This window comes from Notolepis coatsorum, assembly GCF_963971535.1.
Source record: "Notolepis coatsorum genome assembly, chromosome: 13".
NCBI classification, from domain to species: domain Eukaryota; kingdom Metazoa; phylum Chordata; class Actinopteri; order Aulopiformes; family Paralepididae; genus Notolepis; species Notolepis coatsorum.
In genome coordinates this window covers 41,738,435-41,754,476 of record NC_140177.1, presented here as the reverse complement: position 1 = coordinate 41,754,476, position 16,042 = coordinate 41,738,435, and the positions used below count along the sequence as shown (strand labels likewise).

General features: G+C 45.8%; 1 protein-coding gene across 1 annotated transcript in view; it reads left to right on the top strand.

Annotated features, from left to right (window-relative positions):
- The window catches only part of LOC311239133 (major facilitator superfamily domain-containing protein 8-like), a gene marked incomplete at both ends in the record, with an annotated part of 34,906 nt that overhangs the window by 13,507 nt on the left and 5,357 nt on the right, over positions 1 to 16,042 (top strand). The window contains 2 exons of the mRNA XM_084327389.1: positions 3,276 to 3,489; positions 9,244 to 9,366. Coding sequence (XP_084183515.1) covers positions 3,276 to 3,489; positions 9,244 to 9,366 — 337 coding nt within the window. The remainder of the gene's footprint in view (positions 1 to 3,275; positions 3,490 to 9,243; positions 9,367 to 16,042) is intronic.

Below are 16,042 nucleotides of genomic sequence, written 5' to 3'. Positions count from 1 at the left end.
TTGTTAAAGGGGCAGTAGGCAAGTGGATGCCTGAACACAGAATTACACCATTATCACTGACTTCCACGGCAAGCCTATAGAAAATTATTCTATTTAATAATAATAATTATCATAAATATAATATATAAATACATTTTTTTATTAAAAAATAAATAAAAATGTATATACATTTTTTTTAAATAAAAGTATATTAACCCATTCTCTGCCACGCTTATATCCATCGCTGTTTGATCTAAGCCAGCACTGTAAGTCTATGGAGATGTTCACCTTCTTTGCAGTGCTATAACTTTTAAAATTGTATTGTTAAATTGACATTACTATGGCCCATTCAACATCGATTATCTATCGTTCAGGATGTAGGAACGTTTTACTTTTTCATTCACACATTCATACGAAAATACCGTCTAGAGCAGTGGTCACCAACCTTTTTAAGCCCAAGATCACTTTTTTTTTTGGTGAAGGCAAGATCTACCTATTGAAGCGTTGAGAGAAAAACACAGCCAAGATTGTACTTTAAACTAAATGACTTTTATTTGCCTGTATTATAATTACATGCAATGCTTTGGTCCAACATTAAAACGTCAAAGTAGAACTATTATGTACTTTCTCAGTCAGTGCTAAGTGCAGTCATCTTATGCAGCATCACTTTTCACATCAAAACAAAAGTAGAACTGTTATGTGGACTTTCTCATATTATTAACATTGACAAACATATTTACAATTAGCATTTTATAAAGTAGAACTGTAATGTGTACTTTCTCAGTCAGTGCTAAGTGCAGTCAATGCTAAGTGCAGCATCACTTTTCACATCAGAACAAAAGTAGAACTGTAATGTGGACTTTCTCATATTATTAACATTGACAAACATATTTACAATTAGCATTTTATAAAGTAGAACTGTAATGTGTACTTTCTCAGTCAGTGATAAGTGCAGCATTACTTTTCACATCAAAACAAAAGTAGAACTGTAATGTGTACTTTCTCAGTCAGTGCTAAGTGCAGTCAGTGCTAAATGCAGTCAGTGCTAAGTGCAGCATCATTTTCACATCAAAACAAAAGTAGAACTGTATGTGTACTTTCTCAGTCAGTGCTAAGTGCAGCATCATTTTTCACATCAAAACAAATGTAGAACTGTAATGTGGACTCTCAGGGTAAGATCTAAAAAAAAAAAAAAAAAAAAAAAATTAATTTTCATGGAAAGATCTACAGGGACAGTCTCAAAGATCGACCAGTCGATCAAGATCGACGGGTTGGTGACTACTGGTCTAGAGTATAAATATGTTTTTATCGTTTTCTGCAGTATTTCCCAGAACGTGAGATATAGGCACAAATGAATATATTAGATCATCAAATGCAGTTTGATACCGATCGACGCTATATTAAAAATATCAACTGTACATGGTCCTAAACGTTATGACTGATCATGCGCGGGTGAACGGAGGGGGGGGGGGGGGTCGTTTATAATTCCGTGATAGTCGTTAGATGCTTCATGTAGTATGGGTGATATATTTATCAGAACAGTTTGGATAGAAAATGATAAACAAAAACGCTGAAACTCACGTCAGTCTCCTCGTACCGTTGGGCGATGAGAGTGGAGCAAACAGATCCCAGTTATGTGGTGGGGATCGAGGCGATCCATTTCCGGTTTGTATATTACTAATACACGCCCAAATCATGTAGATTATTGAGTTATGGCAAAGATCCATATCCACGGTGTGTGTACTGTACCGAACTCGTACCGAACCGTGACCCCAATACCGAGGTACGGACCGAACCGTGGCTTCTGTGTAACGTTACTCCCCTAGAAATAAGATAACACAAATACAAGATGGCTTTAATGGCTGCATTTCTGTAGTGCTTTTATTATTTAAAAAAAATTGTATACTATTTTTTTGGGGGCTTTCTGTATTTTTCACCCATCCCAATTTAGTCGTTATGCCAATTCCCTTCCTGGTCGTTGCACGCATTGCCCCACTGTCGGCTTGGGGAGGGTGTAGAACTACCACATGCCTCCTCCGATACATGTGGAGTTGCCAGCCACTTCTTTTCACCTGACAGCAAGGAGTTTCACTGGGGGAACATAACGCGTGCAAAGGTTCACGCTATTTCCCCCAGATCCCCTCCCTGCTGAACAGGCGCCCCCCGACCGACCAGTAGGAGTAGCAGTTTACAACGACCAGGACACATACCCCACCGGCTTCCCACCCGCTAACACTGCCAATTGTGTTAGTAGGGACGACTGACCAAGCCGGAGGTACCGCTGACAGCTGGAACTGTAGTGACTGCATACATAGGGTGGTCCCCTAACCCAGTGGTGGAAAGTATTTGTACTCAAGTACTGTACTTAAGTAAAAGTTTGAGCTACTAGTACTTTTCATTTTAGGGAACTTTATACTTTCACTCCACTACATTTATCTGAACCCATCAGTTACTAGTTACTTTGAAGAAAATAATTGTGCATAGAAAACATGGCAAAGATGTATATAAAATATTAAAGTATAAAAAATATATACTTTGACATTTGAAGCCTTTCAACTTCAAGAGGACATAATCAGAGCAGCATAACTGGACCACATACTACTTTAACATAACCTTCAGATGTCAATGGATCAAGGTTTGAATGCTCCCAATCACTGGAATACACAAACGTCATGTAGAATGCATACTTTTACTTTAGATACTTAAGTAAATTCAATAGCAAATACTTCTCTACTTGTACTTAAGTAGAATTAGAATTTTACTTTTATCAGAGTACTAATTTATCTGGATATTTCTACTTTTACAGTAAATGAACTGTGTACTTCTTCCACCACTGCCCTAACCCTGGCCACGCTCAGAGTGCCAAGAGTAGAGTAGCCCTTCCTGGTGCCCATGCAAGCCTCAGTGAAGATTCCCCTTTGACTAGATGTTTGGTTTCCCATGCAGGGTCACACCAGCATTACCCAGTCAACTACACTAGTCCACCCACACTATTATCTAAGCACCCATACTATCATCTAAGCACCTTCATGTGCTTGGGGACGTAAAAAAGCACCCATATCTTCCAGTATCTCCACTCCCCGACATAAAATCACTGTAGCAAGAAAACCTGGCTCAAAAGCTGTGGTGTAACATTAGTGGTAGTTGGGCAGGTGGAGGGGGGGGGGGCTGATGGTTGAGTAACCTCTACTCTAAACACCCTTCTGAAGAGGAAGGTGTAATCCCTACTCCCTCTTATACCCTTGACTGCACTGCTACATACACATGCATGCTGCCTTATCCCCCCCTCCCCCCAGACCATGGTGACTCCCATGACGCAGCGCTACTTCGGCTTCGGGGAGCTGGGGAACAGTCTGATGTACGGCCTGTGCGGCGTGGAGGTCATCCTGGGATTCTTCTTCGTGCGCTGGCTGAGTGGCAGGGTAGCGGATCGGGCCGTGCTGGCCGCGGGCCTGGTCATCTGCAGCGTCGCCTGCGTCTGGTGCCTCATCTTCCTCGCCGACCCCCACGGTGAGGCACGGGGAGGCTGATCAAAGAATACTGTGTGTTTGTGTGAGACTGTGTGTGTGTGTGTGTGTGTGTGTGTGTGTGTGTGTGTGTGTGTGTGTGTGTGTGTGTGTGTGTGTGTGTGTGTGTGTGTGTGTGTGTGTGTGTTGATTGATTGATTGAAAACTTTATTAACAGATTGCAGAATGGGTACAATACAGTACAGCTCAATACACACAATTGTTAAGGGGATGCAGACCAGAGAAAGACTTTTGTCTTGTTTACATCAGGGTCCCCCATTTTCAATTGTGTGTGTGTGTGTGTGTGTGTGTTTGTGTGTGTGTGTGTGTGTGTGTGTGTGTGTGTGTGTGTGTGTGTGTGTGTGTGTGTGTGTGTGTGTGTGTGTGTGTGTGTGTGTGTGTGTGGTCAGACAGACAGACAGACAGACAGACAGACAGACAGACAGACAGACAGACAGACAGACAGACAGACAGACAGACAGACAGACGGACAGACGGACAGATGGCCAGACAGACAGAGACAGACACAAAAAGATGAGTGTGCACATGTATGTACACAGGGATGTAGTCGAGGGTAAACCCTCCTAAACTCAGTTTACCCACATTTTTATTCATGAAATATACCTCAGAAGTGACATCACATTTGGCCCTGCCCCCTGGTTCAAAAGCTCCTATACTTTACTATGGAAAATGTAACTATGATATATTGCAATAAAAACACTGGATCAGCTTCAAACATATCTTGGCATTGATAAATCTGCTTAAAATGATGAATGAAACCACACATTAAAACAGAATGTAACTGTATTTCCCAGAGACACATGGCTGTTATCCAGCTCTATGTAGCTGAACAGTTCCCTGGGTAACGGCTGTTTTATGGCACAACAAAAGGGGTGAAATGATGCAATTTATACATAAATATAATTATAAATAATTATTTTCTTTAGTAAATATCTTAATTGGGACATCACTGCCACAACACCGATTGTTTCCCATGGGACTGTTCAAACAAACTGGATAATAGCCCTGTGTCTCTCGGAAATTGACAAAGTAAAATGTTTTTTTTCTTCTTCATAGTTTTAGACTTACTAATGCCAGAAAACATTTCAAGCTGCAAGAAATAGCATACAGGTATAGGAGCTTTTGAACCAGGGGGCGACGCTAAAGGTAATAATAATAATGATAATAATATGAACAACAACAACAACAACAATAATAATAATCACCTTTATTTGTATAGAACCTCTCATATAAGAATTTAATACAAAAGTGCTTCAAAGTAGTAAAATAGATATAAAATGAGCATACAATAAATAGACAGAACAAAAGCAATGCAGAGTCTACCTATATATAGGCAGATATAAATCTTCATCATTTAAATTCATGGTATTGATTATGGTAAGTAGTAGTAGTATTGATGCAAGTTGATACCCTATACCCTATAAATAGGATATTTTTGAGGAAATTAAGCAAAATATTCCCAGCCAAGCCCCAGTTTGTGTGAGGCTGCCTCCTATGGCAGACCAGGTGCCGTGTGCTGATGTTGAGTCTGGTCATGTGAAGGACTGTGAAGCCATATTGGATTACACTCCGGGTGCATTGAGAGTTGCCCTCTAAATGATATCATTCAACGTTGGCAGGCCAGCAGGAGACCATTCACGCAAACATGAGCTCATGTTTTTCTTGGCTCGCTGCTCAGTTCTGCTTTCACATATAGTACCAACATTGTAAGTGACAGGTGCTGGAAATAGGATACAGAGTAGCACAGCTGTTTTCCGGTGGCAAGGATGGTGAGGGGTACATCACATTAAATAAGATTACATCTGATTACTAAAATATCAAACTCTTATCTATTACAGTTTCTGGAAGAAAAAAAAGCTACACATGATAAAGTCACGTGTTGAGTTAAAATGGTATTTAAACGCAAAGCACATTTAAACAACTTGGAATAATGGTTATAATGGTATTAGATGATGATAACAACACCATTCAATCTGTAAACTTGCAAAATAATGTCTGCTCAACTTCAAGGATTTAAAGGATATAACATATATAAATGAGTACTAGTGAGAATAAATATATATAAACAATATACACAGCATTGTATTGTACATGCTGTGATACAGTTATATGGGTTATATGCAGGTGTTTAAGTAGGTGCATGTACCCATGTACCTGTCAAAATACTTCCCAAAGGTCAGTGAATACCACGATCACAACACCAGAGGGAGCTCCACAAATCATGTTAAACCCAGATTCGGCTCAAACAAGGGACTAAACACATTTAGAAATTATGCCACATCAATGTGGAACGCCCTACCCAAAGCTGTAAGGGAATGTGAATCACTACCCACTTTCAAAAACACTCTCAAAGAACACCTATGGGAGACTGCAATTCGAAACTGGCCCCTACAAATGTCCTAAACCAGTTGTACAGTAAATGACCAAGTATGGCTTTGTCAGTATTCCAATGTACAGTGTACAGTGTCCCCCCCCCCTACCCCCCCCCCCCCCCCCCCCCACCTCCAATGTACAGTCCCCCCCCCCCCCCAACCCCACCCCACCTACCCAACCTCCTCCAATGTACAGTTTCTACGTCAAATGTATATACACTCTTTTCTGGACACTTTTTGTATCACAAACAGTACTGTATTTGCAAATCTGGTATGTCATAAATGTATAGATGTAGCAGTACTGTCTATCTGTGTGTCATATATGTTATGATGAATTGAAAATGGGGGACCCTGATGTAAACAAGACAAAAGTCTTTCTCTGGTCTGCATCCCCTTAACAATTGTGTGTATTGAGCTGTACTGTACTGTACCCATTCTGCAATCTGTTAATAAACTTTTCAATCAATCAATCAATCAATCAATCAATCAATCAATCAATCAATCAGGTATATAGAAGGATTCTATGCAGGTATATTCAGACAGAATGAATTCATTTAAGCATTACATCACGCGCAGGAGTGGATTGTGAAAATTAGACCATGCCTAGGGGTGGTCGTTAGACCCCCCTAGGCATGGTCTAATTTTCACAATCCACGACTACAAGTGGTGTAATGCTTTTATACAACTGGCACATTCATCCAACCTTATTGCTATACAATAAACACACATTAATTGAAGATTTATTGAAAAAAACATCCGCCAGAAAAAGTAGTTCCCAAAAAAGAAAAAAAGAGAAGTTGCCTCCATGTGGAAGCAGCTCGGAAGTGCATCCAACTGTTCTCAGTAGGACATCCAACAAACTAACACATCCAACTGTCTCTCAACTAAGAGTCTAAGACATCCAACAAACTAACACATCCAACTGTCTTTCAACTAAGACATCCAACAAACTAACACATCCAACTGTCTCTCAACTAGGCATCCAACAAACTAACACATCCAACTGTCTTTCAACTAAGACATCCAACAAACTAACACATCCAACTGTCTCTCAACTAGGCATCCAACAAACTAACACATCCAACTTTTCTTTAGTTTTTAACCTACTTTCTATAGAACTTCATTCTTAGATGCTTCTATAAAAAGTAGGTAAAACAAATTAAAAAAAGGTTTTCTTTGCCCTATAGGGAAAAAAAAGTTTTCTTCGCCCTATTTATATATATATTTTTTTTAAACCTACTTTCTATAGAAGCAGCTGGGAGGTGCGCTGTTTTAAGTGAGCGTGGGTTATTGAATTGATTGATTGCTAATTGTATTACTGTCCGCCAGGCACGTGCACACATAGAGGCTAAGGGGTGCCTGAGCACCTGCCTTTTTGAGCCTCATCAAAAAAGTGCCCTTTTTGAAAAAAAATAAAATAATTTTTTATTTATTTTTTTTAATCGTTAAGCTATTGACTGCCCTTCCAACTGAAAAATGTCAGGATAGAATCAAAATATTTGGTAAAGAGAGAGAGATGCCCCATATTCCATTGCAGTTTGCACGGCCTCCTCAGCGTGCCTCTCCGCGGACCTATATATTTTATGCATAGCGTGGGTGGTGATGATGATGATGATGATAGAAACCGCTGTTGAATGCTGGTATTTCACTCATTGAGGGACACGAAGAAGTCAGTTCCGATGGGATTTGGGAATCTCAAATACAAATCGGGATTGGAATAAAAATGCATTTATATTAAACAATACAGAATATACAGCACTTCTTGGGGTCTGTAGTGTAAGCACTTATTCCCTCCCCCCTGAACATTTATGGAGATGTATGGGCCTTTTAAGTCAGTGATAAAAGTGTCTTTCAAGGATAAGTGAGCTCCTGCACTGATTATTATAGTTCAATATTCAATATTTGATCACCATAACCCCCCAAAAAGCATAAAAAGGGGGCCCCCGCCCGAAAAGGGCCCTTAAAAATCGTGCTCGCGCGCTACGCGGGCTCGGTTAATATATACACACAAGTGTGGTGCCCTTTTCAGCCTTTGAGCACCTGCCCCTCTAAAGTCCTGTGCACGTCCCTGCTGTCTGCCTTGTTTCCAACTGGTTAAGTTTAGGCCCTCTTTCGAAGTTGGTTAAGGTTAGAGTTTGGAACCAGGGCTGGTGGTCTATCGCCCTGCTCTAAAGACAAACTCTAACCTTAACCAACTTCGAAAGAGGGCCTAAACTTAACCAGTTGGAAACCAGGCGGACAGTAATAAAATTAGCAATCAATCAATCAATCAATCAATCAATCAATCAATCAATCAATCAATCAATCAATCAATTCAATAGGCCATGCTCACTTAAAACAGCGCACCTCCCAGCTGCTTCTATTGAAAGTAGGTAAAAAAAATTAAAGAAGATTTGCAATGAATCAATCAATCAATCAATTTGCACGATTTTTATTTTGTTCCACAATGACTCATGACCCATCAATTACATCATCCAACATTGTTTAAGCAACTAAGACATTCGCCGTGACAGAATCGTTTTCCATTTAGTCGTTATGACGCTATCAACATATCCATTCAGTCCACCCTCACTTAAAACAGTGCACCTCCCAGCTGCTTCTATAGAAAGAAAAGAAAAATTAAAAATAAAATGTGCAATTAATCAATCAATCAATCAATTCGCGCGATTTTTATTTTGTTCCACAATGACTCATGACCCATCAATTACATCATCCAACATTGTTTAAAGAACTAAGACATTCGCCGTGACAGAATCGGTTTTTATTTAGTCGTTATGACGCTATCAACATATCCATTTGTAAAGATTATTGTCCGCCATCTTGTTTTTTTCTACAAAGTCGCACGGCGGAGTGATAGTAATTCGGTTGTGAGCGGGTCCTGGGACCAAGAGCGTGGGATTATGAAAAATAAATACGTGTAAATTGACTGTTTCAGCCAATCAGAATCGAGAAATTTGCATGCCGTATAATCTGTGTTAACCCTTTCACTACCACACTAGAAAGGGTTAACCCTTTCACTACCACACTACAAAGGGTTAACGATTTCATTACCACACTAGAAAGGATTAACCCTTTCACTAACACACTAGAAAGGGTTAACCCTTTCACTACCACACTACAAAGGGTTAACAATTTCATTACCACACTAGAAAGGATTAACCCTTTCACTACCACACTACAAAGGGTTAACCCTTTCACCACCACACTACAAATGGTTAACCCTTTCACCACCACACTACAAAGGGTTAACCCTTTCACTACCACGCTATACAAAGGCTTAACCATCTGTAGTGTGGTAATGAAAGGGTTAACCTTCTATATAGTGTGGCAGTGAAAGGGTTAAAGTAACACCCCCCATGTTAAAGGTGGTTATGGATGGCAGCTGACAGCGTTCATCATCGGGGTCTTCCTGCAGCTGCTGGGGCTGCCCTTCGTAGCCGTGTCCCAGGTCTCCCTGTTCTCCAAGATCACAGCAGAGAAGACGCAAGGTGGGTGTCCACGACTCAAGAGGTCCTCAGCAGTGTGACCCTCACCCTCACCCTCAGCAGCAGTGTGACCCTCACCTTCACCAGCAGTGTGACCCTCACCCTCACCCTCAGCCTCACCAGCAGTGTGACCCTCACATTCACCCTCACCCTCACCAGCAGTGTGACCAGTGGCGGCTCTACCACTAGGGGCGCTAGGGCGCCGACCCACCTGCTGGCCAGCTGCTGTTAAATCAGAGAACAAGACAATAAAACTTTTTCGTTTTTGTGTTTTATAGCCCTATAAATAATATAAACATGTTTAAAATTAATAATATTTACTCATTTTAAGTATGTTTGTATTTCCAATGCACAATATAACGTTATTATCTAAATGAAAAAAACATAGTTTTCATGGGCAGGAAGTGACGTTTTTTTTTATTTTTTCGTATTTCTCGCCCGGGCAAGAAGCGATAGCGCTCTGCGTGCGCGTCACAGTTTGATCGCTGTCTCCGTCACAGCCAATCAGTGCATACGGCGTTGTGCGTTGAAATATGACTATTATGTTGGAATCCGAGCGCGATTTGAAGCGGTCTAGCCAGCAGCGTGTGAACTTCCGTGAAGAATTTCCATAGCCGCATTTCGCGGAGACGCTCTCTGATTGGCCGACGCGATGCCAGTTTTTTTTCCATTGCCGCATTTCTCGGGTTGGTTAGAGAGAGAATGCAACTCAGTCGACTCGTCAACAACAACAGCAACTACACTGAGCTTAGGCACTCTTTCAAAGTTGGTTAAGGTTAGAGTTTGTCTTAGAGCATGGCGATAGAACGCCAGGTAGTTTGCAGGCTGTTCGAGGCGGAAATGGACAAAGACACAGCTCTTGGCTAACTAACAACAAGCTATATTATGGAGGCAGTGTGGAGGGACATGTATGGACAATGGATGGACATCAACACAGGCTGGATGGACAATGCCATGGAGTGGATATACTTTATCAACAAGCCAACAACAAGGTAGATTAGCGATCTTAACTCTAGTTTAATACATGATACGTTGTCTACTGATGCCGCATAACGTTGTACTGCTAGCTGTTAGCTCCGTTAGCTTAGCTGGCCACATTGATCCGAGAGACAGAGAGATCGTCTATGTTTGAATGAATGAATGAATGAGAACTTTATTAACAGATTGCAGAATGGGTACAATACAGTACGGCTCAATACACACAATTGTTATGGGGATGCAGACCAGAGAAAGACGTTTGTCTTGTTTACATCAGGGTCCCAGATTTTCGATTCATATCGATAGTTTAATAGCTAGCCTTGGCTCGTTTAACAATATGCAAAATATGTGTACAGCCCTGTACTCATACTGAAGTTATTCTTGGTATATAATAGGTCTGATTGTGTAACGAATCGATTCCACGTCGCGCTGTGTGTGAGAGAGAGAAGGAGAGAGGGAGAGATCTGCCTGTGTTTGTAGACGGGCGAGTTTTGTTTCTAACTTTTCTATTTATATATTGTGTTTCAAGTTGTGAATTAGAGTCTAGACTATACTTTATTTGACTGGTTGTGTGTTGTTGTAGTAATGTGAGGTTTTGCCCGCTGCTCACCACCTTTTCTCTGTTTCTTTAAAGCCTACTGTTAGAAATTCCCTTCTCACTCACTCTCTCTAGCCCCCACCCTCTCGTTCTTTACTCTCGTTTACTCTCAGTGGCCACACCTGGACTATTATCAATTACCTCTCGCACCTGTGGTGGCAGGCTAATTAGTTCCCCTGTGGGCTTTAAATACCAGGGCTCTTCCCCTCGTTTCGGCGTGGGGTCGTGTTGTATTCATGCTGAGTCATATTCTCTAACATCTAGACTCTTTCGGGAGATCCTCTGGTCTACCAATGCTGTAAGATGGATCTCTCCAGCCTTGAGATGTTTGCTCCAGCCTTCGTCTGCTGTCGCCGTAGCCTGTGGAGGAGACTGTTCTGCGCTCCCTGTAACTTCCACGGGAGGCACCCCAGCGCTCCACTGCAGACCCCAGCGCAGCTGTTCGTCCTGACGCACATCTAGACCAACGCGCATCTCCCGGACCCTCGGGCTTGGCACGCTCTCCAGTCACCAGCGCGCAACGCGCATCTTCAAGGGCTTTGGCCACCTGTCGCCGTTTGCCTGGAGGGAGACATTGTACTGCGCTCTCTAATTCTCTACGGGAGGTATTCCAGTGTTCCACTCCAGACCAGCGCGCCAGATGCGCTCAAGCCTTCGCCACCTGCCGCCGTTTGCCTGGAGGGAGACACTGTACTGCGCTCTCTAATCCTCTACGGGAGGTATTCCAGTGTTCCACTTCAGACCTTCGAGCTTGGCACGCTCCTCCGTACCAGCGCACAGACGCGCATCTTCCAGACCTTCGAGCTTGGCACGCTCCTCCGTACCAGCGCACTGACGCGCATCTTCCAGACCTTCGAGCTTGGCACGCTCCTCCGTACCAGCGCACTGACGCGCATCTTCCAGACCTTCGAGCTTGGCACGCTCCTCCGTACCAGCGCACAGACGCGCATCTTCCAGACCTTCGAGCTTGGCACGCTCTCCAGACCTCAGCGCGCCGACGCGCATCTTCCAGACCTTCGTGCTTGGCACACTCCTCCTCGCAGACGCACCCCGAGGCGTCTCTCTGTTCCGACGCGCACACCAAGGTGTGGCGCGCCACTCTGTTCCTCGGCTCCGACAGCGGCTACCCGGTGGACGACACCCTCGCCACCGCCACTGTTCCAGCTCTCTGTTCCGACGCGCACACCAAGGTGTGGCGCGCACTCTGTTCCTCGGCTCCGACAGTCGGCTACCCGGTGGACGACACCCTCGCCACCGCCACTGTTCCAGCTCTCTGTTCCGACGCGCACACCAAGGTGTGGCGCGCACTCTGTTCCTCGGCTCCGACAGTCGGCTACCCGGTGGACGACACCCTCGCCACCGCCACTGTTCCAGCACCATTACGCATACGCCTGGGTGAGTTTTGATTGTGATGTCACTCACCCAGCGTAGTGCCCTTGCCCCCGTTCCCGCTGCTGTCCCTGTACCTTTACGCATACGCCTGGGTGAGTTTTGATTGTGATGTCACTCACTCAGCGTAGTGCCCTTGCCCCCGTTCCCGCTGCTGTCCCTGTACCTTTACGCATACGCCTGGGTGAGTTTTGATTGTGATGTCACTCACTCAGCGTAGTGCCCTTGCCCCCGTTCCCGCTGCTGTCCCTGTACCTTTACGCATACGCCTGGGTGAGTTTTGATTGTGATGTCACTCACTCAGCGTAATGCCCCTTGCCCTCGTCCCGCTGCTGTTCCTGCACCATTACGCATACGCCTGGGTGAGTTTTGATTGTGATGTCACTCACCCAGCGTATTGCCTCCGTTAGTTCTCTCTTAGTTATTAGTTTGGACATTTCATCTCCCACTCTGTTTTGTTCTCTCGTGGATATTATTTTGGACATTTCATCTCCCACTGTGTGTTTGTTCACACGAAGATAGTATTTACTTTGTTACTTTGTTATTTGGACTGTTCTGCATCTGCTCTGTTTTTTCCCTTTGAATATTAACCCTCTCCTCTGTTCTGCAGAGCGGCCCAGATGTTTTCCCACCAGTCCCCAGTTCCTCCCTGTCCCCAGCCCTCCTCCGCGGGCCTCAGTCCCCTCTGTCCCTAGTTCTCCTAGTCCCTAGTCCTCTATCCCTAGTTCTCCTAGTCCCTAGTCCTCTATCCCTAGTTCTCCTAGTCCCTAGTCCTCTATCCCTAGCTCTCCTAGTCCCTAGTCCTCTCTCCCTAGTTCTCCTTGTCCCTGGTTTACCTAGTCTCTAGTTCCTCTGTCCCAAGGCGTTCCCTTAACCTTCCCTTAGGCGTTCCCTTACTTTCCCATAGTGTTCCCTTTTCCTGCCCGCCTCTTAAAGGCACTTTACCTTCCCCTCTTGTGTTATTCCAGTGTTTTGTGTTTTCTCCCTTAAAGGGACAGTGCCCTTTTTCCCTGTTCACAATAAATATCTGTTTCTTGGCAAACCACCATTCCTGTCTTGTGTTGTGCGATTGGGGTCGGTTACAAACCATAACAGTACGACCCCACCAACAGTACGACCCCACCAAATCGACGACCCCAGCCAGCACAGACGGTGTATGTTGAGTTTGCCCTTTTTTTCTCTTGTTCCCTCTAGCTCCCCTGTTAGCCCTGTTAGCTCCCCTGTTAGCTTGTTAGTCTCCCCTCTAGCTCCCCTGTTAGCCCTGTTAGCTTCCCTGTTTGCCCAGTTTAGCTTCCCTGTTAGTCCTGTTTAGCTCCCTTGTTAGCCTGTTACTCCCCTGTTTAGCTTGTTAGTCTCCCCGGTTAGCTCCCCTGTTTGCTTCCCGTTTTGCCCTGTTTGACCCCCCTGTAGCTAGCCATGCCCTGGCGGCTAACCCAGTTTCCCTCTGCATGGCCCCGGTCTGCTAGCTTGGCCCCGGCTGTTAGCACAGCCTCTATGTTAATGCAGCCTTGCAGCTGGCATAGGCCCTGTAGCTAGCCAGGCCCAAGCAGCTAACCCGGTCCCTCTGCATGGCCTCCACTTTTTTGTGTAGTTTATCCCACTGCTAGGACTGCCCTTTCAGCTAGCAAGGTCAGTTTTTCTCACACAGCTAGGACTGTCCTTCCAGCTAGCTTGTGCTCTCATGCTGGTCCAGCCCTGTCTGCCAGCCTAGCTCCGGCAGCTAGCGCAGCCTCTATGTTGATGTAGCAGTACAGCTAGCATAGGCCCTGTAGCTATCAGTGCCCTGGCAGCTACCCTTTCCCTCTGCTAGCCTGGCTCCGGCAGCTTGCGCAGCCTCTATGTTGATGTAGCAGTACAGCTAGCATAGGCCCTGTAGCTATCAGTGCCCTGGCAGCTAACCTTCCCTCTGCTAGCCCTTTCCCGGTGCTACCATGGTTACCCCTTAGCTACCCTGCTTGCCCCTCAGTTCCTCTAGACCAGTTGCTCTAGACTAGTCCTCTAGACCAGTTCCTCTAGACCAGTTCTCTAGACCAGTTCTCTAGACCAGTTCTCTAAACCAGTTCTCTAGACCAGTTCTCTTGCCCAGTTCGCTAGACTAGTTCTCTAGACCCAGTTCCTCTAGACCAGTTCCCCCAGTTGCCCCTCTGCTACCCTAGTTACCCCTCGGCGACCCTGTTTCTTTTGCTAGCCCCACTCTTGTGGTGGCTTCCCCTGCTGGCTTGGCCAGTACCTCTTGTTTTGCCCCCTGCCACTCTGTCTGTATTTGTTTTGGGTCGCCGGGTGGCTCCCGTTGAGGGGGGGGTACTGTGAGGTTTTGCCCGCTGCTCACCACCTTTTCTCTGTTTCTTTAAAGCCTACTGTTAGAAATTCCCTTCTCACTCACTCTCTCTAGCCCCCACCCTCTCGTTCTTTACTCTCGTTTACTCTCAGTGGCCACACCTGGACTATTATCAATTACCTCTCGCACCTGTGGTGGCAGGCTAATTAGTTCCCCTGTGGGCTTTAAATACCAGGGCTCTTCCCCTCGTTTCGGCGTGGGGTCGTGTTGTATTCATGCTGAGTCATATTCTCTAACATCTAGACTCTTTCGGGAGATCCTCTGGTCTACCAATGCTGTAAGATGGATCTCTCCAGCCTTGAGATGTTTGCTCCAGCCTTCGTCTGCTGTCGCCGTAGCCTGTGGAGGAGACTGTTCTGCGCTCCCTGTAACTTCCACGGGAGGCACCCCAGCGCTCCACTGCAGACCCCAGCGCAGCTGTTCGTCCTGACGCACATCTAGACCAACGCGCATCTCCCGGACCCTCGGGCTTGGCACGCTCTCCAGTCACCAGCGCGCAACGCGCATCTTCAAGGGCTTTGGCCACCTGTCGCCGTTTGCCTGGAGGGAGACATTGTACTGCGCTCTCTAATTCTCTACGGGAGGTATTCCAGTGTTCCACTCCAGACCAGCGCGCCAGATGCGCTCAAGCCTTCGCCACCTGCCGCCGTTTGCCTGGAGGGAGACACTGTACTGCGCTCTCTAATCCTCTACGGGAGGTATTCCAGTGTTCCACTTCAGACCTTCGAGCTTGGCACGCTCCTCCGTACCAGCGCACAGACGCGCATCTTCCAGACCTTCGAGCTTGGCACGCTCCTCCGTACCAGCGCACTGACGCGCATCTTCCAGACCTTCGAGCTTGGCACGCTCCTCCGTACCAGCGCACTGACGCGCATCTTCCAGACCTTCGAGCTTGGCACGCTCCTCCGTACCAGCGCACAGACGCGCATCTTCCAGACCTTCGAGCTTGGCACGCTCTCCAGACCTCAGCGCGCCGACGCGCATCTTCCAGACCTTCGTGCTTGGCACACTCCTCCTCGCAGACGCACCCCGAGGCGTCTCTCTGTTCCGACGCGCACACCAAGGTGTGGCGCGCCACTCTGTTCCTCGGCTCCGACAGCGGCTACCCGGTGGACGACACCCTCGCCACCGCCACTGTTCCAGCTCTCTGTTCCGACGCGCACACCAAGGTGTGGCGCGCACTCTGTTCCTCGGCTCCGACAGTCGGCTACCCGGTGGACGACACCCTCGCCACCGCCACTGTTCCAGCTCTCTGTTCCGACGCGCACACCAAGGTGTGGCGCGCACTCTGTTCCTCGGCTCCGACAGTCGGCTACCCGGTGGACGACACCCTCGCCACCGCCACTGTTCCAGCACCATTACGCATACGCCTGGGT